Genomic DNA, 27,942 nt, shown 5'->3' on the forward strand with positions numbered 1-27,942 from the left:
CCTGACAAAGTGTATTTGGACCCATCGCCCCGCAAACTTTTGCGGTCATCAAAGGCAGACGACAACTTAGTCCAGGTAGCTTTCCATATATACGAACCCCACGGAAACAGATTCCATGCATTCAGGTCCTCTACCAATATTATTAGCTCCCGATGAATAGGTTGTCTGGCCTCTCTGCCTAAAAAGCCGGCATACACAAGTAGTAGAAGGCATACTCGGACAACATCGACGTCTTCCATCCGAGTGAAACCAGCTTTCTTATTAAATAATTTCTTCAGGTCGTCGACATGTAGGTTCGGCTTCTCCATTGACTCATCCGGAAAAACCCGGGATAACCATGATGGGCGGGCGATATGACGAGTGTACCGGCCTACATCATCGTGTCCGAATCGTAGACCAGTGATTAAGCAGAACTCCTTCCGCCCAAAGCAAGTATACGCTGGTGGAAAATGAAACCATATCTCTTCCTCACCACGTTGTATACTGTCGGGTAGATTTGATGTCATGGTCTGAAGCCACAAATGGGTCAAATTAGCATCTCCACCCGGATGCTGTACTCTCAGCCATGGCCCGAAGCAGTTTCCTCAAACAATTGTCTTTGAGCAGGTGAAAGCTTCTTTGCAATTGTAGTGGCCAGGCTGACTTTATTTCTCAAGGTCAATTGAGCCGAAAAAATTTCTACAAAAACAATAAACAACCAAGTTAGATATACCAAAACTACACTGTGAAGATATACCAAAAACAATAAACATAAAAAGTAGTAGTTTATTCTTTAAACTAAAATTTGCAACACTGTTTTGTCTTTGGTTGAAATGAAAATCGCAACGAGAGAATCGCAACGCGAGATGACAATCGCAACGAGAGAATCGCAACGCGAAATGAAAATCGCAACGAGAGAATCGCAACGCGAAATGAAAATCGCAATGCGATTTTGGTTTCGCGTTGCGATTCTCTCGTTGCGATTTCCATTTCGCGTTGCGATTCTCTCGTTGCGACAGTCATTCTCTCGTTGCGATTTTCATTTATCTCGTTGCGACTCTTCTGCAAATTGAAACTTGAATGGATTGCATTACTTCAACCAAAAGACAGAACAAAGACAAAGACAAATACTAACTTGAAAATCGCAACGAGAGAATAGCAACGCGAAATGAAAATCGCAACGACAGAATCGTAACGCGAAATGAAATCTAAGTGAAATGGTTAATCTATTATTGAAATGACCAGTAAACTTATCATCAGTTTCAATATGAAAAACCTACAATAATGCAAACATTTCAAATAAAAATAATTAAAAAACTAACCCTCGGAGGTTGATTTCCATTTCTGAATATTGTGAGGGATTTCTGACCGTGAATGGTTGTGAGGGATTTCGCCGGAGATGGGGACGGAAATCTTCGGAGATGGGGACGGATTTCTTCGCCGTAGAGAGTGAGAGATGGAGATGGGACTGAGTTGTGATTTTAGGTTTTAGGTTATGAGTTGCGATTACGGGATTTTGTCTTAATATTCTTTTTGTAATTTGAAAATAAAATACGCGTAGCGATTATAATGGCGCTTTAAATATCGCGTTGCGATTTACGGATACGCGTTGCGATTTTATGTATTATCGTTGCGATTTACGGATACGCGTTGCGATACGGATACGCATTGCGATTTACCCATACGCGTTGCGATTTACGGATACACGTTGCGATTTACGGATACGCGTTGCGATTTATGTGTTCGCGTTGCGATTTTCATATTCGCGTTGCGATTTTGGAAAATCGCAATGCGAATTTGTACTATCGCATCGCGATTTTCAAGAATCGCGTTGCGATTTTGGAAACTGATTTGCGATTCTGGAAACTGATTTGCGATTCTGGGGATCGCGTTGCGATTTTTATTTCGCGTTGCGATTTTGTTGGTCATTTTGGCAAATCCAAAAAAAGTTGGTTAAAATCGTATATTATAACTTTTTTTTGGTCACTGAGGCGATTTTCTCTTTATAAAATAATTATTAATTAATTGTTTGATCAGTTAGTATTTATTTTATTAGATCAATTAATATATTAATTAAATTTATTAACAGAGGTTGATTCAAGTGGTAAGTAGTTTGATATTGTTTAAGCAAGGTCTCGAGTTCGAATCTTTATGTAAACAGAAAACCTCTGCTGGAAGGCTCATCCACCAAAACTAAGTGTACGACACGGATCAATTCAGATTAATGAAAAAATATTATATTAATTAAAATCCAATAACTATCCAGGGGCATGCTGTTTTAGAACATAGCAGGTCAGTTTTCACAATGACGAAAGGTCAGGCAAATTAATTAAAAAAAAATAAACAAAATTTTCTACCATTTATAATTAATTTTCTGTCTTAGTTAAAAAAAATAAAGAATTCAATTTTCCCCTACCAAAGTCAATGTTAGTGCACATGCACAGCCTGATCACCATACGTCATGGCCTCAACTGCTCAGCTTTCCTATAAATGTCTCTTCTTCCACACTTTCTCTCAACGTTTTCTTTCTAATAAAATTTTCCCCAGAAAAGAGAAAAAGCCATGGCTGTTTTGAAGAGCTCATATAGTTACTCAAAGGTGAACAAAGAAGACCCAGACGAGATTATCCATCGACGAGCTCAGTTCCTGATAAACAAAGTGCTGGAACAAGCAGATTCCAGAAGAAAACCATCGTTCATACGAATCAGATTGAGTAGGCTGAAGCTGAAGATCGGGAGAAAATTAAGAAGCTAAGGAAAGCTGCGATGGTTAGTGTTCCTGGTTTAAGAATCGGCGTTTACAAACAGGTTTTGAATCAGATGAAAACTTGGACACGTTTGTTTAACCGTGGCCATGATGATCGTGGAACAACCATTGCCACGTTTCGTCGTCCTTTGCTCACTTAAAAACATATATACATACACACACATGTATACGAGAATGATCGCGTCGTTTTCATTTTGGAATAACAAGTTCTTGTTGCTTTTTTTATATTTGTTCATTGTGTTCTTGGCATCGAAACTAGATTTTATTCGACGAGTCGATATAAATCTTTTATCATTTCACCTATGATTCGAGCCTGGATCATCGGGATGTTTCAAAGAGTGTGTGATGAAGATCCCACACCCAAATATAGTTGAAGGGTTATCCGGAGTGGGTTTCGGCCTTTAATAGGCCTTATTACCAGATCTTTAGCTTTGGAACAACGAATTATGAAAGCCAAGGCTGATACGTGAAATTTATGATAACCTCAACTACATCACCAGTTTTCTCATTACTGAAATGTCAGAGCAAACACATTCTTTAAGACAGTCTTTAACTATCCTATCGCTCTGTCTTTGCCAATTTAAATATGATCTGGGTATATTTAAAATATGTGAATTAAATTGTAAATATATTTAAATAGCATGAATAATTTGAATCTGGAGTGTAATGAAAAAAATCAGTCAATGAACTTTGGACATGTTATTTATGGGTTTCAACACATTAAATTCAAATTATCCATTTAATGGGTGCATATAAAGTTTATAATTCGATCAAGGATGAAATAAGGAAAAAGTTAGAGCCAAATCACCAAAGAGGCCAAAATATAATTATAATATTGCATTAATTTAAAATTTCATATTTTTTGAAAGGATTGAATCATAAAGTTATCGTCTTTGGGGTCCAATATAATTTGACCATGTAAAGAATTTAAAATGTTGCGATTCCTAAAGGATCTACGCAACAATTTCACCATTTTAGAGGCTAACTATTAACTAAGGCCATCATCAACTTTTCTGGTTTTCGTCCCTGCATTTGATCTACATATTTTATAATTGCTCCAAGTCATATTGAAGCTGATTTTTAATGCCTAATCTAATGACTAAGCTAATAAAAGGATTTGATTCATATGGTGTTTTGATACTTTGAGAATTCAATCAACAACGTTATGAAATTCAAGGTTAATTTAGAATCAAAACCATGGTTTAAAGATTTTCTAAGAAATTAACCCATTAACATATATTTTTTAATAGTCTAAGTCGATTAATGATATATGCATTCATATTTTTTTCTAATCAGTGATAATATAGATACGATTATTTAAATATAAAATATTTAAATAATAATATTTTTTAACTATTGAAATTTAAGATTGTTCTATTATCTTATTTAAAGAATACTGCCTTTGTTTCTCAACATGCCGGTGGCCCAAGTAGTATCTCTGCTCAGCCAGGCCTGATTAAAGCTCTTAAAAGAGCATATAATAAATGTAATGGGGATATTTTTGGCCCAATAGGGCATTTAGATTTAAAAATTAGAGTTTTACCCATCCAATATTTTAATTAGAGATCTACGATATTTACTACAGTGTTGGGCGAACCCGTCACCTCGAGGTGACAAGTTCTTTGAAATATTATTTTTTAATGGACTCAGATGAGTAGGTCTCACGTGGGCCATTAATTTATTGTTTTTAAGCATATTCGTCACCTCGATGTGACGAGTCCAGTAAAACAATATTTTTTTATTGATTTTTTTTAAATTAGAATTTGAAAAAGAGAGGGTAACTCTTCACCTCGAGGTGACGAGTTCCTCCGGATTTTTGTATTATAACCATTGGAATTGAGGCTATAAATAGGGATTTGGGGTTTTATTTTTCATCAAACCCTAAATTCAAAAAATATAAAAAACTTACTTTATACGAAAATTCTGAAAATGGCTTCCCAAGCAGAAATGTTGCGACTTTGTAACGTCCATATTTCGTTGATTGAACTTCGGTTGGAAGAAGAACAGAGTATTACTTAACGCAGGATGAATGTGAGAGATCTGCATCCGCGAATATTGATATATCTTCAGCAATCTGGTCTTTTTCTAGCCATTGTGTGTGGCTTCAAGGTGTAACCGGTGTTAATTGAGACTCTGGTTGAACATTGGCGGCCCGAGATGCACACTTTCCATTTTCAGAGTGGTGAAGCGACGATTACTTTAGAATACGTCACTTACCAACTTGGTGTTCCCATGAATGGAGCCCGTGTGGTGAGGTGGAATAATTATGACCCCAAGACGTTAGTCTACGAAGTTTTGGGAAAGGTGTCACCATCCGAGTTCATCGATGGCTATCGGGTACAGATAACATGGTTGGAGTCCGAATTCCAAGTGATCAATTACTCTATCGAGGACGAGGTTATTTTTGCGTCCTGAGTATATATTCTCCAACTGATTGGAGGGGTATTATTACAGGATAAATCCGGTACTTTTGTGCACACTCAGTATCTTTGAATTTTAAATGACTTCCCTGTGTGTCACAATACCAATTGGGGCTCCGTGATTTTAGCCTTTTTGTACCGGGAGCTTTGCAAGGCTGTAATTGTCAAACTCATGGGCCTGGATCGAATTCCGTTTTTTATGCCGATTACAACAGCCATGGTCGAGTTTCCTCTTGTTGGAATGTAATTTTTTTAACTTTGTTTTTAAATTTGAATTAATTTTTTTATCTGTTTTTAATCTTTTTTCTATTTCAAATATTTTAGATGGTGCCATAAAATAACTGAAGCGAAGTTGTTGAGTGTCACTACAAAAGATATACGTATGAGGACCGACATCACCAGTCGATATGCAATATACATTTGTTATTTTATTATTTTTTAAAAAATTAAATTGTATATATATTAACTTTGATATTTAATATTTACAATTTTCTTGGCTTCCATATGCTGACGACGAGATTTACCGGTTACTAAAACCGTAACTTTTTGAGGGGTTCGATTTATGGTGTACCGCGATGTCGTTATTACATTTTGTGATTGTTGAGTGGCACACCACTAATAGAGTACTACGACAATATGTGCCGCATCAGTTGATTCCTACGTAAATCGTTGAGATGAACGCGCTTCATACAATTGATACGCGTGGGAAACATATCAAAAATTTGCCGGTGAAGCACGCTTACTACATCGAACTATGGAATCAACGACACCTATCGCTCCCCCGCGGTACAATAATACACCGATGGACCTAGATTTTGACCATTCTCCCTATCTACGAAATTATGAAGCAAATGAGAAATCATATCTCACGACACCACAAGAGAGGGGAGAATGGGAACAACATCAAGCTAGATTCTCGAAGTCCAAAAAGAAATCATCGATGTCTTCTTTTGCTTCAACATCTGCAGTTGAAGATTATTATTATGCATCTCAGGCCAGTTTCGATTTTTATCCTGCATATCATACTTCAACCGAGACTCAGTCGACCTGGGTTAGAGGTTCATGGGATGCAATAAAATAAACTTAAACATCTTCGAAAGAACATGTGGTTGTGGGTGAATGTGATCATATCGTATATGATCAACAACATAGCCACCAAGTTGATTTAGTAACGACAATGATGACGTCAAATACCATACACCCATCACCGTATTTCGAAGGTGAATCTCAGAGTGTGTTAAGTACATCTCCTCATCAAGATGAAGACGACGACGATGACAATCAAAGCCGATGACCCCGACGTACTCGACGAGCCCGCGCCATTATCATTCAACCACTACTTGGCATCGTCAATAACTCAGAATATATAAATAAATTTTATTAGTTTGTAAACAATGTTATTTTAATAAAAAAAATATTATTATTTTTTAACTAATTTTTTTTTAATTGAACCCCGGGCGAACTCGCCACCTCAAAGTGTCTAGTTCCGTTGTGTCCGTTGCACAACTGTTCGTTGACCAACGGTTACAAAACAACTAGTTTTTTAATACCCTCTTTTTTTGTTTCTAAATTTAAATTTTTTTCAATAATAAAAAATATTTTTTACTGGACTCATAATGTCGAGGTGACGAATCCGCTTAAAAATAATAAATTAATAGTCCACGTGGAATCCACTCATTCGGGTACATTAAAATACTATTACAAGAAATTCATCATTTCGAGGTGACGAGTTCGCTAACACTATAACAAATACCGTAAATCTCTAATTAAAATATGTGGATCGGATAAAACCCTAATTTTTAAATCTAAATTCCTATTGAGAAAAGAAAAGAAAAAAAAAACCGACGTAGTGGTCTATTTGGGTTACGGGGAAAGTTGATTAGATAGTCTAATTCTATGATTTATAATTTCAAACTAGCCATTAAACTATTACCTACTCATCTTAGTCTCATCGTATTCATGTACCACAAACCTATCAATTGGGACGTGTGACCACGCTAGGCCCCAAATTTCGTATGCCATTTGCAAATGACAATCCTAAAAGTCGAGCTTCACGTTTCGTTTCGGTACTTTTATTTAGTCAAAATAACAAGAACCAAAATACAAACAAAATTAAGGATAGTTATTTGATTTAGATTTAATTGGTTTCAATTCACCTCGATTTGATTGATTTAGTCAATTTTTCTTTAAATTAGGGTTCATGTTGGATTTTTAAGGGTGAGATCATATTAGGTTATATTTGAATTTAAGGTAAAAATTATAATTTAATCTTACCCGAGATAAAATTATAATGATCTTTTATATAATTAAGAATAAATATAATAGTAACCTTTATGCATGGTTTTTTTAATTAAATCCTTATTTTACTTCATAAAAGAAGAATTTATATGTATAGATCAGACCGAGTATGATTTTTGATCTCAAAATTTGTGTCTATTTTTGGGTCGATGAGGCTCCCTTAAACTTGGGTGAAGTTAAGTGTGGGTGGAGTGATTTAATTTGAGTAAGGTTTGGGTGGATCAAAAACCTAATCTGACTCGAACCATGATTATTCTTAAATAAAACATAACGTTAAATATTTCTTTAAAAAAATAATTGTATAACCAAAATAAGAATTCATGAATAATTGGTACCATTTTGGTAATTTATCCTTAAATTTAAAAGAACTTTCAAATAGGTAAAGCTAACCCATGCTTTTGAGCTTGCAAATGTTAGGTTCGTTTGGTTTTAAAAATATAAAATAGAAAACGTTAAAGAAAATGTATTAGATTGTAAAACTAGAGAATAAATTTTGGAAAATAAAAATAAGATAAAAAGTTTTGAAAATTTTAAAAATAAGAAAACACGATATTTAGATTTTTAATTTAACTTACAATAATTTAAATCCTTTTAATAATATTTTTTTGACTTTATGGTATATAAACCCTTAATTTTTTTTGTAAAAAAATCAATATGATTCATAAATTTTTTTGCACTTAATTTGATCTTTAAACTAATAATTTAATTTTGTAGTATTTTTATATTTAATATACTAAATCTCTTAATAATTATGTATATTTTAAAATTAAATATTTTCCTAATTTTTTTAAAAATAATTAAGTCCTTAAACATTTTAAAAGAATCAATTAGGTCTTCGAACTTAGCCAAAAAAATTAATTAAGCTCATTTATCACATCATTGTCCATCTTGTACTATCACAATATAATCGTAAACTATCACATTTATAGATTCTCTTGTAAGCTTTATGAACTGTCATGTAAACGTCGTGACAATCAACATTTTATTCCGCTAGTCAAAGAGTTAGATTAATTTTTTCTTAGTTTAAGGGTAGTATTCAGTGTAAAAAAGTTTAAGGGCTACACTAATTTTTTTTTAAAGTTTGATAGCCTTAAATACCATTAAATATATTTTTTTATTTTTATACTTTTGTGTGCTATTATTTACAACAATATCTTTTGCATTTTTTTTAATTTAATTAATGTCTAATATGTATTATTATTATAATTTAAAATATTTTTTATCATAATTTTTTTATCAACTTTATTAATTGATGTCTAATGTGTAAATATTTTTCATAAGATAGTTTTATTGTATAACAATTTAATTTAAGCCTAAAAAACAACAAGAAATAGATATAACCGAAAATGTTGTAAAAATTATAATATTTTTGATGAGAACTCCGATGGGGTCTAATCTAATTGATGACATGGAATTTCCAAATAAGAAAAAAAAGGAAATGAAATATTATATGCTAATTCTTCTTAGGTGCTGTTTGGTACGCTCTTATTTACAAACGGCCAAACACTTTATCGTTCAATCGGAAAAGCTTTTTTACTTGTAAATATATTCTTCCATTCCATTTACTTAGCCCATTAAAAGACCGACAGAGCCGATCGTTGTAGACTTTTTGCTTTCGATTCACAAAGCCAAACAGTCCCCGATACAAGTATCAGCAGGTATCTCTCGATTCCTTGTATTCTCCCCTTGATTCTCAGCACAAAATGCGGCGGAAGGGAAGATCGAACTTTGAATTTATACAAACATAGAAGCTTAACCTCATTTAAGCTTAAGTTTATAATTTACTATCAGAAATTGTTTTCCCCCTATGTATTTATAGTACATTTAGCAATGATACGAGTTGAATCTACTATTTGGTTAATTCACTTAATTTTTTTTGGTAGTTTTGCTTTCGATGCTGGAAATTTGAAGCTTTTGGTTGCTTTTTTAGCCTGATCAAAGATGAAGCGGTTGTTTAGGGATTAGAATTTTGGATAGTTTGATAAATGCGTCTGTAATTGTTGGAAATTTGGTGTTAGTATTTGAATTTAGTAGAGAAACAATGAGTGTAGTAGGGTTCGATATCGGGAACGAGAATTGTGTTATCTCTGTTGCTAAGCAACGCGGCATTGATGTGTTGTTGAACGATGAATCAAAGCGTGAGACACCTGCTGTTGTTTCCTTTGGAGACAAACAAAGGTTCATGGGCTCAGCTGGGGCGGCTTCTGCGACGATGAATCCTAGGTCCACTATTTTGCAGGTTAAGAGATTGATTGGTAGGAAGTTTAATGAACCTGATTTGGAGAAAGAGCTCAAGTTGTTCCCTTTCGAAACTTTCGAAAGCCCCGGTGGTGAAATTTTGATCCGGTTGCAGTTTATGGGACAGGTTCATGAGTTTACTCCTGTACAGATTTTGGGGATGTTGCTTTCACATTTAAAGCAGATTGCTGAGAAGAATTTAGAAATGCCTGTTTCGGATTGTGTAATTGGGATTCCGTCTTACTTCACTGATTTACAGAGGCGTGCTTATCTGGATGCGGCAGTGATTGCTGGATTGAAGCCATTGAGATTGTTTCATGATTGTACTGCCACTGCTCTTGGATACGGGATTTACAAGAATGATCTGTATAACTCGGGCCCAGTTTATACCGTCTTTGTGGATGTTGGCCACTGTGACACACAGGTCTGTGTTGCATCATTTGAATCTGGACAAATGAAAATCATCTCTCATGCTTTTGATAGGAGCTTGGGAGGAAGAGACTTTGATGAAGTTCTGTTCAATCACTTTGCATCTCAATTTAAGGAGCAGTATAACATTGATGTTCATACAAATATAAAGGCGTCAGTCAGATTGAGGGCATCATGTGAGAAGCTGAAGAAGGTCTTGAGTGCAAATGCGGAAGCACCACTTAATATCGAGTGCTTGATGGATGAGAAAGATGTAAGGGGTCTAATCAAGAGAGAGGAGTTTGAGAAGCTTTCATCTGACTTGTTAGAAAGGATTACTGTCCCTTGTCGCAAGGTTTTGGCTGATTCTGGTCTGACTCTGGATAAAATCAACTCAGTTGAGCTTGTTGGATCAGGGTCTCGAACTCCGGCTATTACAAGGATTTTAACTTCTATATTTAACCAAGAACCTAGCCGTACAATGAACGCTAGTGAGTGTGTGGCTCGTGGTTGTGCTCTTCAATGTGCAATGCTCAGTCCAGTATTCCGTGTCAGAGAGTACGAGGTTTGTGTTTTAGCATACTATTGCTTTTGAGATTCTGTTACATTTAGTTTTTACTTCGGATCAAATCTTTTTCTTGCATTATAAATAAACTGAGAATCTCTTGATCTGGAAAGAAAAAAAGAGTTTCGTCATCTGCGATCTGTCACTGCATTCTTATTAAACACTCTCTCTCTCATTTTCACTCACACTCATCTGAGTGACAGATACACTATCTCTTCATGCTTAAATTTCTACCTTTTTCGTCTTTTTGGGTGAAATTCTTGGTGAAAAAATGAAATGTGTTATGTGGATGAATACCGTATACTTATGTTTATGTGGACCTCATTTTCTGTTTTCTTTGCACTATATTCCATTGTTCTGGACTCATGGGTTGGATTTCTTATGGGCTGTACTGCTCTAGGAGTGATTACTATTGCTACTTTTTCCCTGCTCTTCAATCCTGTTTAGGAGGTTGGAGGCAGAACTGTTGGCTATCAAAGCCGGTTTATTATTCTTCATGAATTCGAATTGGAGCTCAAGGGGAAGACTTATTTTGGAGAGTGATTGCAGCAAAGCCTTAGATTGGATCAAGATTCCGGGTTCTTGTCCTGCTTTATTTATTTCGCTAGTGAAGGAAATTGGGTCTTTGGTAGTAGATAGGAATGTTATTGTAAGACATGTCAAATAGAGTTGTGAATTGTGAGGCGGATGAATTAGCTAAGATAGGAATTGGATGAGCTTGTGTTTTTTTGGTTTTTCTAGGAGGTTTATTTCTGCTGTAAGGTGCTGTTGTTGTAATGGTCATTTTGTACTGTTTTTTCTTGGTTGGTAATAAAATTTTGAGGCACTCTTTTCCTCCTTCCAATGTCCGTTGAGATACCTTAGTGTTTTGACGGTTATGAAGGGGTTTTTTAACGAGGCCTCCCTTTCTTATAAAAAAAAAGAGTTACGTTGCTATTATTTTTTTTCTTGAAAGATTAGTTACTTTACGAATATAATATGTATAGGAGGCCCAATCTCTAATCTCAGCCTCATTAGAAAGAAAAGGAATAGTATGTTCAGGTATCACAGAGGTTTCTCCTTGTACAATGTTTTGCGAGTACCATTGAATAAAAAGAAGAGTTACGTTTAGATTCTTGCATCTATATGCATACTAGTGCTTAATTGGGTTATGTTCTGTACGAAGCTATAACATTTGTCTTATGTTTTCACTTGCAGGTTCAAGATTCTTTGCCTTTATCTATTGGACTCTCATCTGACAAAGGTCCAATTTGCACTCTTTCGAATGGTGTGCTTTTCCCGAAAGGACACCCATTTCCAAGTGTTAAGATTCTTACTCTGCATCGTACTGATATGTTCAATATGGAAGCTTTCTATGTCAATTCAAATGAGTTACCTGGATTATCACCTCAACTCAATACTTTTATGGTATGATAGCTATATTTGCATGCTTCTTCTTGCAGACATGTCACAATCTTGCACAAATATTTATATTTATATTTTTCCATTTTATTTCGATTTAGTGTTCTGAATATTTAGTTTTTATTTCATTGTTAAAACTATTTTGTATTATGGTTTAATGTTTCTGTAGATTGGACCTATCCAATCCCACACAAATACAGCTAAAGTGAAGGCCAGAGTTCAGCTAAATCTTCACGGGATTGTTAAATTGGACTCGGCTGTGGTAAATTTGATTTTTTTTTTCTAGTAATGCCATGTCATAGTGGCCCTTAGCCATTTCCCAAGTAATTTAACTGTGGTGCATTGCAAATTTTATTGCATCAGCTAATAGAGGATCAAATGGATAACTCTATGACAATCAATGATCCCCATTTGACTTCAGAAGAGGTGGCAGATAAATCTGATCAGATGTCTTCTGGAGAGAACATTTTTGAAGTCAATGATAATGCAGAGTCAGAACCTCCATCTGGTCTTAGTGTAAGTTTCAATTGAAGGACTGCCTACCTTGTCTTCTTTATGCTTTTGCATTTTACTGTTTTGCTTTTAACTCATAATTGAAATAAATAACAAATGTTTACAAGACCTTAGACTAATTTGTTAGTAGTTATCCTCTCATGGAGTGCCTCAATAAGTTGTTCTGCCAACTCGTTTATCTGTTGTGTCAGTCTTGACAATGGCATCCAGGATATTTGGACAAAAGTTCAAATATAAGAGAGTTGACGTTGAATTCTGTATTCTTGTGCAGGCTGGTTTAACAAGAAAAGGAAGAGGTGTAAAAAGGTTGGAAATCCCGATTAGTGAGAGTATATGTGATGGAATGAGAAGGGATGAGCTCATTAAAGCTGAAGAGAAAGAACGCTGGTTGATGCAACAGGACTTGAAGATGGAGCAAACCAAAGATAGGAAAAATGCCCTCGAGTCTTACGTTTATGAGATGCGTGATAAGGTATTGCTTTGACTTGAATTGGTATTAGCTTTATTTTCCACTCACAAGTAAAGTACTTCACACAAGTTTCTTTCACGTGATGGTTTTATAACAGAGACAATTTTAGTTCCATGCCTCTTCAATTTAAACCCAGCGTTTAGAAGTGTATGCATGGCTGCTTTTAAGCAAGTCTTAAGAGTAAGTTTGTTTTTTGATATAAGACGGGTGCATAGTCCTGCTTTTTTTAATCATTTTGCTAACAAGTGCCTTAAGTTACTATATATGGTTAGGCTTTTAAATGCAGTTGTGAGTTGTACAATTGTACAGGCTTACCTAGTAGTTTAAGTTAATTCTAATTCTAATCCTAACCATAGTTACATAAATCGCTCAATAGCCCACGATTTACGTACTGTACGCTGCGATCCAAAATGCGGTACGAACGCGTTCCAGATCGTTCCAAAATCGTGATTCGGTACGAAAGCTTATACGATTCGGTATGAACGCGTTCCAAGTCGTTCCAAAATCGCCGGAGACGAAAAAAGTTGAAGCTTTCTTCGTAGATCTACGTTGATAGATCCATTTTTAGGCGAAACTAACCTTGGATCTGAAACAAGGGTGAGGAAACTCTTCGGATGACATCTCTCTTTTAATTCCGATGCCGGCGTACGGTGGCGGCCGTTGATGACGCGGCGGAAAACCCACCGGAATCTGGGCGCCGGTTGTATCTCTCTCTCTCTCTCTCTCAAAACCGAGAAATGAAACAAAATGAAAATAAGCCCGTTTTGACTTATATGATTACATATATATATTAAGCAAAACGTAATCGTTTTGGTTTTTCCCCATTTCCGTGTTTCTGGTTAAGGGTAAATATCTGTTTAAATCCCTGTTTTTTTATGTTTTATTTCAGTTATTAAGGAAGTTTTAATTTTTTTTATTTTATTCCTACTATTTATAGTTACTTATAAAATTTGATGTAGAAAAATAGCAACCTAAGAAACTGGTACATCGTACCGGAGCGATCCGAAATGAGTCTACCCCCTCGTACCAAATTTTAGGGACCTAGCGAATTGCGATCCCGTTTCACGTTCCCGTACCGGAGCGTACCGTGATCCATGTGACTATGATCCTAACTATTAGCGTATTGTATTAGAATAAAATACTATAAGGTAGTCTAGTTCTAGTAGGAAACTTATTCCATAAATTGTATATAAATAGGCTTGTATTCACCTTGTTTTAAAAGGCGCAAGGCGCAACGATGCGCATAGGTCCTTGGAGCCTAGGCGCAAGGCGAAGGCGCACGCCTTTCGTAGACGAGTCGCACTTTATGTTAGAAACCATATACCGAAACCCATTACATATTGAGTCACTCCCGAAGCACTTAATCTTCTTCTCACACTATTCCTTCACCACTGCTTGTTTCCAAAACACTTCAACATAGAGTTAAGGTTATACTATCATAAATTAAGTATGAATAATTTAATAAATAACATAATGTTAATTATCTATTTAAATTAATTATTTTATAATATGTAAATATAATAATTAATTATAATTATAATTATAATTTTAAAGTAAAGTATTAGAATCTCTTATTATTTTATTTAAAAATTATGTAAATTTTAATTTAATTAAAATTTTATATTGAATTTTCTCAGTATAAGTTATAAATTTTAATGATTTGTTTTTAAAGTTATAAAAGAATATAGTATATTAATAAAAATTAGATTAAAATATTAATTGTATAAACAAGTTTTATCAATATTATAAGAGAAAATAACCTCAGTGACCAAAAATCCTAGATAATATACGATTTTGACCAATTTTTTTTGGATTTGCGAAAATGACCAACAAAATCGCAATGCGATCTCTAATTCGCATTGCGATCTCCACTATCGCAAATTCGCGTTGCATTTCGCGTTGCGATAGTTGAAAATCGCGTTGCGATTTTCCATTTCGCGTTGCGATAGTCTACAGTTGTCGTTGCGATTTTCCAAATTCGTTGTGATAGTTAAAAAAAAGATTTTGTTTCTTAAGAATTTTCTCTAAAAAGATAGTATCCGCGCGGACGTGTCGAAGACACGTATTACCACGACCACGACCCGAGACGAGAAGGACGGCGGCGGCGGCGCGCGAGAGTCCCCCTTGTTCTCTATCACTCAACAAGGAAGTGGGAAAGCTAAGCCTTAAATATCATTCCCAATAGTGTTTCCAATACTATGTGGGATTGAGCATTACCAACACTTGTTTCCAATAAAATGTGATTATTCAGGAAACAATTAACAATCATGCACCTTAAAACAACTGAATCAGCAACTAATTGCATTAGTATTATACAATTAAATATGTCATAATTAAAAGTCAATCTACAATCAATCGCGATTATTGCAATTTTAAGCAAAATATTCAAAAATAATATCACTATTTAAGGCTCAATCCCACATAGTATTGGGAACAAGTGTTGATAATGCTCAAATCCCACATAGTATTGGAAACACTATTGGGAATGGTATTTAAGGTTTGGCTTTCCCACTTTCTTGTTGAGTGATAGAGAACAAGGGGCTCTCGCGCGCCGCCGCCGTCCGTCTCGGGTCGTGGTCGTGGTAATACGTGTCTTCGACACGTCCGCGCGGATACTATCTTTTTAGAGAAAATTCTTAAGAAACAAAATCTTTTTTTAACTATCACAACGAATTTGGAAAATCACAACGACAATCGTAGACTATCGCAACGATAACTGTAGACTATCGCAACGAATTTGGAAAATCGCAACGACAACTGTAGACTATCGCAACGCGAAATGAAAAATCGCAACACGAATTTGCGATAGTGGAGATCGCAATGCGAATTAGAGATCGTATTGTGATTTTGTTGGTCATTTTCGCAAATCCAAAAAAAGTTGGTCAAAATCGTATATTATCTGGGATTTTTGGTCACTGAGGTTATTTTCTCATATTATAATTATATAATATTTTAATTATAAAAGTTCATTATAATTATAAAGCTAATTATTAAATAATTATAAAAATAGTTATATATTTCTTATTTATCTATGTATTAAATATCTGAGTTATATTTTTTATTCAATTTATTATATTAAATTGGCTTAAGAGTCACCTTTGTCCATGTAATAGACCCAATTTATCATTTTCACTTCTATCGTATTTTCACATCAATTTAAGTCTCGAAGTTGTTCAATTGCATCATTCTATACCTTACCCCTAATTTAAAACTCTAAATTATAACCCTAAGTTGGATATAAGGTTAGGGTTTATGGTTTAGAGGTTATGCTTTATGGTGTAGGGTTTATAATTTAGGGTTTTAAGTTAGGGTTAGGGTATAGAATGTTGCAATCGAGCAACTTAGAGGGCTAAATTGATGTGAAAATACGATAGGGACGAAAGTGATAAATTAAGTCTATTATAGGGGCAAAAATTACCATTTTGCCTATTAAATTTATTATATTATATCTTATCTTTATTCTATAAGATGAAAAGAATAAAAAAGGATGAGGGGGCAGGCGACAGAACTCTGTTTATTATATTAGTTTATTATATCTACCTATTATGACAAAAGAACAAATATAAGTGAGGACAAAAGAATAGATAAAAGTCAGGTGCAGCAGGCGGCAAAGCGGTGCCCTGTAGCGCCTCTCCAAAATGCGTCAAAAGCGAGCGTTTGAGGAGCCTTTCGTATCTTGCTCCGCCTGCAACTTTAGAGGCATTTTTTCATTCGCCCACAAGCACTTTGCGCCTAGGCGCTCCTTTTAAAACCAAGGTATTCACCAAATTAATTAATGAAGGAAAATTGATACAAGAGGAAAACAGTGAAGTTATTGTGAGGAGGTCTAAGTAGTGGAATCTGGGATATCTTGTTTCTACAAGTATGTCAATAAGAAGTGTACCTGATGGAAGGAGGGGAAGAGCACGATTTGCTAGAGTGTATAGAAGGACAAGAGATAGAAGAATCTGGTTGTGTTCGGGTATTGAAGAAGATAATACTGGTTCAGACGGTATTCAGGAGCATAAACAGAATATTACTGAACTTAGAAATAGTCAGCAACTTCCTTCAAGAATTAGTGGATGTGAACAAGATAAGGATAATATTTGTCCTGTCAATTTTCAGAGTACTTCTATGGTCACCCTAATTAGCAGCAAATTTTCAGAGACTGTGGCAACAACTTCTTTTACTACTTCAGGGACTGCAAAAGATCATCGAAGGAAGAAAAGAGTTTTAATCACTGAAGCCTTGGACTTGGTAAATATTAATACTGCTTCTTCATTCCTTTTTTCGAAGTTGCTGGAGGAAGCACTGGCTACATGGGAAGTTTGTCACATGTTAGGTATTTCATTCAAGGAAGGGAAAGAGGCTTTTATTGAAAAAATTTTAAGTCTGGAGAAAGGTTCAGAGGTTGTAAGTGAAGGTTGATTGTTGTACAGTATATGTTGTTTGTAGGATTTGTCTTTTGGTGTTTGGGGGTGATTATTATTTATGCATAAATTAAGTATTCTTTCATGGAACATAAGGGGTCTAGGGAGAGGTGAGAAGTCTGTAGCAGTCGCAAGGCAAGTAAAGAAGATAAAATCGGTTTTTCTTTTCATTCAAGAATCTAAGCTGGAACAATGCCATGTGTCGATTACAAGGAGGATAGGGGGTAATTTGCTAAAGGGAGTGTTGGTGTCCCCAGCTCAAGGATCATCGGGGGGGGGGGGTTGATTAGTATGTGGAATGAAAGTGTGGTTCAAATCACAGGTCAACATGTTCACAGCAGATTTCTGGCTTTAGTGGGTAAATTTATGAATGGTCAAATGGAGTTTGCATTTATAAATGTTTATGGGCCAACTATTGAAATTGAAAAGGAGTTTTATGGGGAGTTGTTGAATTATGTAATTTCTCTGAATATACCAGTATGTATTGGGGGAGATTTCAATGCGTATCTTGATCCGGAAGAAAAGCAAGGGAAATCACAAAATTGGCATGCCATCGATATACCTAGATCATTTGTGCAACAAGCTAACCTTATTGTTTTGCCTATGTCAGGAGGAACTTTCACTTGGTGTAGCAATAGAGAATCTTCAACATGGGTTAGATTAGATCGGTTTCTAATTTGTGTCAGATTTCTTAACAGTTTTCCTAATGTTACACAATGTCTTTTATCAAAATCAATTTCAGACCATAATCCGGTCTTATTGGAGGATGTTTCTATCAATTGAGGACCTAAACCTTTTAGGTTCTTTAATTTTCTTTTGGAAGAACACGGTTTTGATGAGTTGGTTAAAGAATCAATGGCAGTCGAGAAGAAGAAGAAGAATAAAGGGGGAATTTTCAGGATGCTACAAGCTGCTAAAAAAATCAAGAACTGGTCTGGAAGCAGTCACAGAGGGATGGCAGATTCCATTTCGCAGCTGGAATTCAAAATCAATGATTTGGACAGAAAGTCACAAGCTGGTAATTTGTCTTCAGGCGAGTGGGATCAGTTGATTGAATTTAAAAAGGAGTTATGGAGGCTGCTGAGAATTGAAGAGATTATTTGGTTTCAGAAGTCCATAAATAGATGGATTAGAGATGGAGATAGAAATACAAGCTTTTTTCATCTAAGTGCCATGAAGAGGAACATATTAAATACGATTCATTCATTGAAATCCGAAGATGGGGTTATTAAGGATCCAGAACTGATAAAAACATGTGTTCAATTTCTTAAAGACTGCCCATAATGCGAGAACAACTTTGGAAGTTGACGGATTTAATTTTGATTTTAAGAAATTGACAGTAGCTCAAAGGGATTATCTTGAAGAAGAGTTTTATGAGCAAGAAGTTTGACAAGCAATTTCAACCTCTGAAAGTACAAAAGCTCTTGGTCCGGATGGTTTTACCATGGGGTTCTATAAGGAATATTGGAATAATTTGAAGGAGCAGATCATGAAGTTTTTCTTAGATTTCTATAAAGGAAAAAAGTGGGTTCATGGGGTGAATCATGCATTTATTACCTTGATTCCAAAGAAAGGTAATCCAGAGAGTATTGAAGACTATAGACCTATTAGTCTTGTGGGCAACTTATATAAAATTATCTCAAAAGTTCTTTCAAAGAGACTTATATCCTGTGTTAATGATATTGTAAGCCCCACTCAGTTTGCTTTTATTCCGGGGAGGCAATTGTTGGATTGTGCATGTTTAGCTAATGAAGGAATCGACTTTTGGAGGAAACAAGGGCTTAAAGGGGTTGTTTTTAAAGTGGATTTCAGCAGAGCATATGATACTGTGGATTGGCTGATTCTTTTAAGTCTAATGAAAGACATGGGCTTTGGTGACAGATGGTGTTCATGGATTTCACAGTGTATTTCCACTGCTTCAATTTCGGTTTTAGTGAACGGGTCACCTACAGAAGAGTTTCCTATTGCTAAAGGCCTGAGACAAGGCTGTAATCTTTCTCCTCTTCTGTTTAATTTGGTTGGTGAATTACTTCATATGATGTTAACTAAAGCTGTGGATTCTGGCCTATTTCAAGGGTTTTCTTTTGGCAGGAATCAAAACAATTTTACTTTGTCGCATCTTCAGTTTGCAGATGACTTAATTATTTTTTGTCAAGCTTCCATTACACCGATTAAGAATGTTAGAAGAGTTTTAAGGATTTTTAGCTTAATGACGGGGCTTCATCTTAATTTAGCTAAAAGTAAACTTTATGGTATTAATGTGGAGGATGACATCCTGGGAGATTGGGCTTCGACTATTGGTTGTTCTATTGGTTCCTTTCCGTCGGTCTATTTAGGCGTTCCGTTAGGGGCAAAAAGGAATTGCGAGAAATTGTGGGAGCCAGACATCGAGAACTTCAATAAGAAATTGGCAGGGTGGAAAGCTTCCTCTTTGTCAATGATTGGTAGATTGGTGCTTATCAAGTCAGTATTGTCATTCTTACCGGTCTTCTATCTATCTATGTTCAAGATGCCATCTACCATATGTCAGAAGCTAAATTCTTTGATGGCAGTTTTTTTATGGGGTGGAGGGAATGAGAAGAAGAAAATGCATTGGATCAGCTGGAATAAGATTTGCAAACCGATGAGTGGTGGAGGTTTGGGTGTTGCTGATTTGAAACTTACTAATCGAGCTTTGTTGGGAAAGTGGGTTTGGAAGTTTGCAAATGAGAAAAATTCGATGTGGAAGAGATTCTTATGTAGAAAACACAATGTTAGTTGTCACTCCATGGATATTACCAAGGTCCTCTCTCAAAAGGACTCTTGAATTTGGAGGGGAATTGTGAATAACTTCACCAAAGATTATTTTATTGGAGGTTGCCTTAGATCCCACGCAAAGCTACAAGTAGGGAATGGAAATTCGATCTCCTTTTAGAATAATACTTGGTTAGGGGAATTTCCTTTGAAAGTTCTTTTTCCTAGGATTTTTGCCATTTCTTCAAATCAATTGGGTAACGTTGCTGATTTTGGAAGTTTTGATTCGAATGGATGGGAGTGGAATATTAAGACGAGGAGGAATCTTTGTTATTGGGAAGTGGTTCAGTTGGTAGAATTATTGGATAGACTTAAGGACATTAAATTAATTGATTATATGGAGGATTGTTTACTATGGGATGGCGTAGGTGAGGGGTTGTTTTCAGTAAAAGCTTGCAGGAGGTCTTTTTCCTCTTCTAATGAGGAATCATTTTTGTGGAACAAATGTGTGTAGATGGGTTTAGTTCCTCCTAGAGTCGAGGCATTCCTTTGGCAAGTATCCCATAAAAAAATAGCGGTGAGAGTGGAATTGATGAAAAAGGGGGTTCTTATAGGTGATGATATTCTATGCCCTTTATGTCATCAATGTGAAGAATCTGTTCAGCATCTTTTTATTGCTTGCCAGGTTTCGTGGGAATTGTGGAACAAAATTATAGGATTCTGGGGTATTATGTTAGTTATACCCTCTGATCCTCCCTCCCTTATTAGCTCTTGGTCTGATTTGAGGCCCTATTCTACTATGTGGAAATTTATTCCAGGGGCAGTCTTATGGTCATTATGGAAGATCAGAAATGAAATTATCTTTGAAAGAGGAAAACTGAACAAATTCTCATTGTTTTTCACAGTTCGATTCAGATTAGTGAAATGGTTTCTAGCAAAGTATCTTACTCTCTCTAACCAGGCTTGTGGTCTGTTGGAGTCCTCCAATTGATTTTTATAAGATGAATGTGGATGGAGCTGTTAGTAGTGTGGGTATGATTACTGGAATTGGGGGTATTCTGAGAGATTGGAATCAGAATAAGCTTCTTTCTTTTTCAGAAAATGTTGGTCCTACTCCTATCATTCTAGCAGAGTTGAAAGCTATAAAAAAAGGCATAAACATCTTTCTCTCTTCAGATTGGGTATCAAAGGGAAGGCTCATTGTGGAAAGTGATAGTAAGTTAGCAGTGGGTTGGATGAAAGATCAAGCCACAGTTCCTACTTTTCTTACAACTTTTGTTAAGGATATAGTCTCTATTGTTTCTGTGAATGAGATTATTGTGAGGTGGATTCCTAGGAGTTGTAACTGCGAGGCTGATAAGTTAGCAAATGAGGGGATTGGGTGATGGTTATTTTTGTTTCAGTGGGTTTGGGTGTTTAGCAGTAAGGATTTATAGGCGTGTGTTTAAGTTTTATGTAACTGGCAGGAGTGTTTTTAAGTCTTATGTCTTTGTTTGAAATCAATATATTGAGGCACTCTTTTCCTCCTTCCGCTAATAGGTTCTTGCCTTAGGATAAAGGACTACTAAGATGGAGGTTTTTAATGAGGCCTCTTAATTCTATCAAAAAAGAAATTGAGAAGTATACTCTCTTTTATAATTCTCTTTTATCTACATGGTATCAGTTGCAAGCGATCATCCTCATCCAGTTGCTTTCGTCGCTGATTGTTAATCCTTCTCACCGTTTTGTTTGTCAACACCGCTTCTCTAGTCATCGTTCGTGGCAGCCCTCAACGTTCATTCACAGAATTTCGTTGTTTTTCATTGCTATCTGTCAGCCTTCATTGTAGTTTGGCTTAATGTTGTCTCTCTTACACTGTTCGTTGAAATCGGTGACGCTGTTTTTTCCTATTCTAGTTCCACTGACGCTGTTTTACTGCCGCCGTTTGTGGCGAATGCTGCTAGGGTTCGATTAACACCGATTCTCACCCTAACCCTTGATTCCAATGTTTTCCATCTACCCGACTATTCACCATGACTGTTGCTTCTTCCTCGATGTCATCTCGGAGGTCCTCTCTCGCTTGCCTCATCCGGTTCTCACCGAGAACATCTCTGCCTCTATAACTTGTCACCGGTTGAATGGTGACAATTACATTCCTTGGTCCCAATTGGTCCATCTCTACATCACCGACTGACGCAAGCAACACTTCTTCTTAGAGTCAACACCAATACCTGTTATCAATGATCCCTAATATTCGAATTGGCTTAGTGAAAAATACATGGTTATTTCATGGCTCATCAACTCCATAACTCTAGAGGTGGGCGAAATTTTTTTGCTCTACGAGATCGCTGTTGAAATTTGGATTGCTGCAAAAGCTACTTATTCAAATCTAGAAATCTCAAATAGAAAAGTATGAATGTTACCCGATACTTTACTCTCCTATCGCACTTGTGGCAACAACTGGATCTATTTGAATCTCATGAATGGAGATGTGTTGATGATGTGTTGATGATGTTCGATTGTTCAAACAAATCGTGGAAAGGCGTCGGATATTTCAATTATTATCAGAGTTGCATTGGGATCTTGACAAAGTTCGAGGAAGAATTTTAGGGCTTAAACCTCTTCCTTTGATTCGGGAGGTTTTTTCTGAAGTTAGACGAGAAGAGAGTCGACGCACCATTATGTTTCGTGATTCTGTGTCCACTGAATGATCAACGCTACTCACTCACTCCCAAAACAACCCTCGACCTAAAAAGGGGCGACCTTGGTGTGATTACTGTAAGAAGGTTGGCCATGTAAGAGACACTTGTTGGAAACTATACGGCAAACCGAATGACGGAAAATCTTCAAAGCAACATCAATAGTGTGATGCTCAAGGAAATTATGCTTTGTCTACTGGATTGCAGGGAAGTTCGTTTAGTATGAAACAAATAGAAGAACTGCAAAAGCTCTTTGGCCAACTACAGCCTCCTTCTGCACCAACATCCTCCTCTCCTGCATGTAGCGTCTCCTTTGCTACTTTGGCTCACAAACCCGACACTCCTATGTGAATTGTGGATTTTGGTGCAAGTGATTATATGACAGGTGATCTTCGACTCTTTCAATCCTTCAACGAGGGATCGTCTATTTCTCATATTCGAACAGTAGATGGCTCACAAAATAGACATCTTCTTGAGGTCACTCAGTCTCTTTTTTCTCTATGAATGTTTCTCGTTCTTTTTAGGGATGCTCTTTTAACTGCCACATACTTGATTAATCGACTACCCAGTAAACCCTTGCGCTTTCAATGTCCACGAGAGGTATTTCTTCAATTAGATCCTTGTGCGTTTCGCTGTGTGTTTTTTGGTTGTACTATCTTTGTACATAACAATGTTCCTTCCCGATCCAAGTTAAATCCTTCAGCGTTTCGGTGTGTGTTTCTTGGTTACTCTTCCACTCAAAAGGGTTTTCGATGTTATTGTTCTCAAACTAAGAAATTTTTTGTTACAATGGATGTCACATTCTTTGAGAAAACTCATTTTTTCTATAAAATTGTAATTCAGGGGGAGTCTTGTAGTGAATTTCAGTTGCTTCAACCATCTTATGTGAACCAACCAACAACATCGAACTAGCCGCATTTGAACCAACCAACCACGCCACCGAACCAACCATCTTTGGACCGAATAACCACGCTCCCCCTTGACCAGCTATCATCGCCGAACCCATTAGAACCAAAAAATTTACCGAGTCCATCTCACCTAGATCGACCAGCAGCACCAAACCAGCTCACTTCACCTCAAACTGAAAATACCAAATTGTTGTTTTACAAGAGAAGACAAAAACCAATGCCTGAGCTTACTTTCGAACCTCGACCCAAGTCTCCCACACAACATAAACCCTCTCATGAACCGGAACAAAGCCCAAATCCCTCGAGAGATGAAGAAGGTAACTCAAGTCCCTCTAATGAATTAAATGCCTTGATTGATAACATTGATTTGCCAATTGCTCAGAGGACAAATCATCTGATTAATAGATTTGTTGGATGTGAAAAACTAACTCCTTGTTTCAAGAATTTTACGGACAATGTAGACAACATTATCATTCCAGACAGGGTGGAAGAAGCATTGAAGGACCCTAGTGGAAAAAGACGATAGAGGAAGAACTAATCACACTAAAAAACAACAACACACGGGTCATAGTTAATCTCCTGAAAGACAAGAAACATGTTGGCTGTAAATAGGTGTTCACGGTGAAATACAAGGCGAGATTAGTGGCAAAAGGGTACTTAGTCACAGGGAAGTGATTATCAAGAAACGTTTGCTCTTGCGGCAAAATTAAACACTGTGAGGGTGCTATTATCTCTGGCAATCAATGAGGATTGGTTGCTTCATCAACTAGACATCAAGAATGCTTTTGTAAACGACAACTTAGAAGAGGAACTGTATATGCGATTCCCACCAGGTATGAAGAGTGGTACAGGAAAAACATGCCGACTACTAAAGTCTTTGTATAAACTCAAACAATTTCCAAGAGTATGGTTTAACAGATTCACGAATGTAATTATTTAGGATGGATACAAGCAAAGTCAATCGGATCTTACCTTGTTTGTCAAAAACAACTTCAAACAAGAAGAAGGCTATTTTGATAGTCTATGTAGATGATATCATCATAACGGGTGATGACTCTGTGGAGATAGAAAGATTAAAAAGGCTACTAGCAAGGGAATTTGAGACGAAAGAATTGGGAAATTTGTGATATTTCTTAGGCATAGAGGTTGCAAGGTCGAAAGAAGGGATAGTGATCAATCAAAGGAAGTACACTCTTGATCTGCTATCAAAAACAGGAATAAAGGGATGCAAACAAGCTTAAGCGCCCATGGAAGCAAATCTTAAGTTAAGAACAAAAGAATTGGGAAGCTCGATAAATAAAGAACAGTACCAAAGGCTAGTAAGTAAACTCATCTACTTATCACTTACTAGGCCTGATATAGCCTTTTCTGTCAGTATTGTGAGTTAATATATGAACGATCCAAGAGAAGAACATTTGGAGGCCATGAATCGAATTCTGAGATACTTGAAAATGTCACTGGGACATGGATTGATTTTCAGGAAAAGTAAAGATAGAACAATGAAAATCTTCTCTAATTCGAGCTGGGCAGGAGAATTAATTGACATAAGATCTATAATCGGTTATTGTTCATTTGTTTGGGGAAATCTTGTCACTTGGAGAAGTAAAAAGCAAACTGTGGTCTCTTGAAGTAGTGTAGAAGCAGAGTATATCAATGGCACTCGACATTTGTGAGGGAATTTGGCTACAAAGACTGTTAACTGAGTTGGGTTTATGTGAAAACAAGTGTTTTGAACTTCAAAGTGACAATCAATCGGCAATAAGTATTGCGAAGAATCCAGTTCATCATGATCGAACGAAGCATGTGGAGATTGATAGACATTTTATCTCAGAAAAGGTGAATGATGGACTAGTAACACTCAACTACTTTCCTACCAAAAAATAATGGGTGGATATCCTCACCAAGGCGCTTCCCCAAACCACCTTCGATGAGATCGTATCCAAGATGGGTCTTTTCAACATTTACTCCCCAGCTTGAGGGGGAGTGTGAGTTGTACGATTGTATAAGCTTACCTAGTAGTTTAAGTTAATTGTAATTTTAATTTTAACTATTAACATATTGTATTAGAATAAAATACTATAAGGTAGTCTAGTTCTAGTAGGAAACTTATTCCATACTCCATAAATTGTATATAAATAGGCTTGTATTCACTAGATTAATCAATGAAATTGAGAAGTATTCTCTCTTCTATAATTCTCTGTTATCTACAGCAGTATGTGGTGGTTATTTTGTTGTTTAAAATACATTGGAAATTGCACTTGATAAGATAACCTTAGAGAGTGCCCTAACGGCACTTGTTAGCAAAACCCTTAAGTGAAAGTCATGAGCCCATCTTCAACTTTTAGTAGAAAGAAATAAACTTAAAAGGACAGCAAGCTATCCTTTTAAGATTTGGGGAATCAATGATTATGACTGAAATAGTTTTCCCTAACCCGCATTTCTTTTGTTTGGTTGACGGATATGTAAAGATGCCAAAGTGAAATTTTGTGCGCTGCAAGAGCTGTAGTGTGCTTTTCTGCTTCTTGTCTTTAGCCTCATTTTTTATAAATGGCTAAAGCAGCCACTTGATTGGCTGATTTACCATGAATAGTAATTGCAGCATATGGTATATTCTTGTCATCTAACAGGCCTAGCAAGAACCTTAATTTCTAATATAGTCCCGTGTAGTGCATTATTCTGTACATTTTCCATTTCTTAAGTTCTGCCACTTGTTTGAGTAACACAATTCCTTGCATAGATTTTAAATACATACCGAAGCTTTGCCAATGAGTCAGAGAGGGAAGAAGTTTCTAGAAAACTTCAGCAGACTGAAGACTGGCTTTATGAGGATGGAATGGATGAATCTGAAAATGTTTATGTGGAGAAGCTTGAGGATTTGAGAAAGGTATCTATAACTTGACTAATCATCTTTTTACCTCAGTTCTGATCTGTAATCACACCAACTAGTTCATTTGAATTGTAAAGCTTGTGGACCCTATTGAAAATCGGTATAAAGATGAAGAAGCTCGAGTACAAGCAAAAAGGGATCTGCTAAAGTGTATTGAAGATAATCGGACGGCAGCAGCATCACTGCCATCCATTAAGAAAGATGCGGTACATGATTGTTGATGTTTAATTGGTCAATGTGTTGATATTGCTAGTCCATTGGTTATACACACGGTGCTTCTCCTTTTGCAGGTCAGTGAAGAGTGTAATAAAGCGGAGAGGTGGTTAGAAGAGAAGTTCCGACAACAAGACTCCTTGCCCAAAGATGTTGATCCGATAGTTTGGTCAAGTGAGATCGAGAGAAAAGCAGAGGCTCTTGAAGCGTAACAATCTAATGCTACTCATCTTCTTCTTTATATCCATTTATGCTTATCTTTTCAGAAAGGGATTAGTCATATAAGTACTGTACCATAGCATATATATTCTGTATTTGGGGATTATCAATAGAACAATGCCATGATAGTTAGAAAGGCCCGTGCTACTTATAATGCATGAAGCAAAAGTTTTCTGGCAAAATACCATGATCTGCTGTAAGATTGGTAGCATTTTTTTGTTAATATCTGATGTGTGTGTTTTTTTTTTTTGTTCAGGACATGCAAATATATGATTAGATCCAATGATTCTACTTCAAGTAGGGAAGACATGAACGATTCTGATACAAGGAGGCAAATCTAATGGCATGCAGTAGGATTGGTGCTGATCTGCATTGATTTCTAACACCAAAGAGGCAAAGACAAACCAGCACAAAAGCAACTAAATCAACTGCAATCTTAAATGCAAAGATTTATACAACTGGTTCAAAATTGTTTGGGGTTTTTTTTAGTTCCAGTAGCAGCAGAAAGCATAAATCAACATTGTTCAAGGTGAGCACTCATTGTTTTTTATTATCAAGGTCATCTTTGTTGATGTTTGTTTGATTAAATGAAAATGTTCAGATGATGCCCTTACAATTCCCGTTACGCGTGGCTCACATTAGCCCTTTCTTGTTCCAACTTCTGAACCTTTTGATTGTTTTGGCCATCACATTAGACGGTAAAAGGATAGCATCGGCATACCATCAGAAGTAACTACTATAGTGAATGGAAACTATTACGTAGTTTTTGTTTCTATTGTGTTGAAATTTGAGATTTAATCTCCAAACTGTAATTTGTCATGATTTAATCATCCTCACA

At 36.1% G+C, this 27,942-nt stretch overlaps 1 protein-coding gene across 1 annotated transcript; it reads left to right on the top strand.

Moving 5' to 3' along the window:
• Positions 1-9,346: 9,346 nt before the first annotated feature.
• On the top strand, positions 9,347-27,799 carry LOC120174821 (heat shock 70 kDa protein 16-like). The gene is made up of 9 exons (XM_039181563.1): positions 9,347-10,674; positions 11,872-12,081; positions 12,245-12,337; positions 12,439-12,591; positions 12,860-13,060; positions 26,523-26,669; positions 26,750-26,878; positions 26,963-27,093; positions 27,361-27,799. The coding sequence occupies exons 1-9, from the start codon at positions 9,505-9,507 to the stop codon at positions 27,443-27,445; spliced, it is 2,319 nt and encodes a 772-aa protein (XP_039037494.1). The 5' UTR covers positions 9,347-9,504; the 3' UTR covers positions 27,446-27,799.
• The last annotated feature ends 143 nt before the right edge of the window (positions 27,800-27,942 follow it).

The sequence above is a fragment of the Hibiscus syriacus genome, unplaced genomic scaffold, assembly GCF_006381635.1.
Source record: "Hibiscus syriacus cultivar Baekdansim isolate YM2019G1 unplaced genomic scaffold, ASM638163v2 tig00112124_pilon, whole genome shotgun sequence".
NCBI classification, from domain to species: Eukaryota; Viridiplantae; Streptophyta; class Magnoliopsida; order Malvales; family Malvaceae; genus Hibiscus; species Hibiscus syriacus.

What these genes read in the sequence shown, in the direction of transcription:
- LOC120174821 (XM_039181563.1), top strand. Translation starts at nt 9,505, where the DNA reads ATGAGTGTAGTAGGGTTCGATATCGGGAACGAGAATTGTGTTATCTCT. An exon ending in TTTATGAGATGCGTGATAAG is followed by an intron (nt 13,061 to 26,522) that starts GTATTGCTTTGA and finishes TTCCTTGCATAG; the next exon opens with ATTTTAAATACATACCGAAG. An exon ending in AAAGCAGAGGCTCTTGAAGC is followed by an intron (nt 27,094 to 27,360) that starts GTAACAATCTAA and finishes TTTTTTGTTCAG; the next exon opens with GACATGCAAATATATGATTA.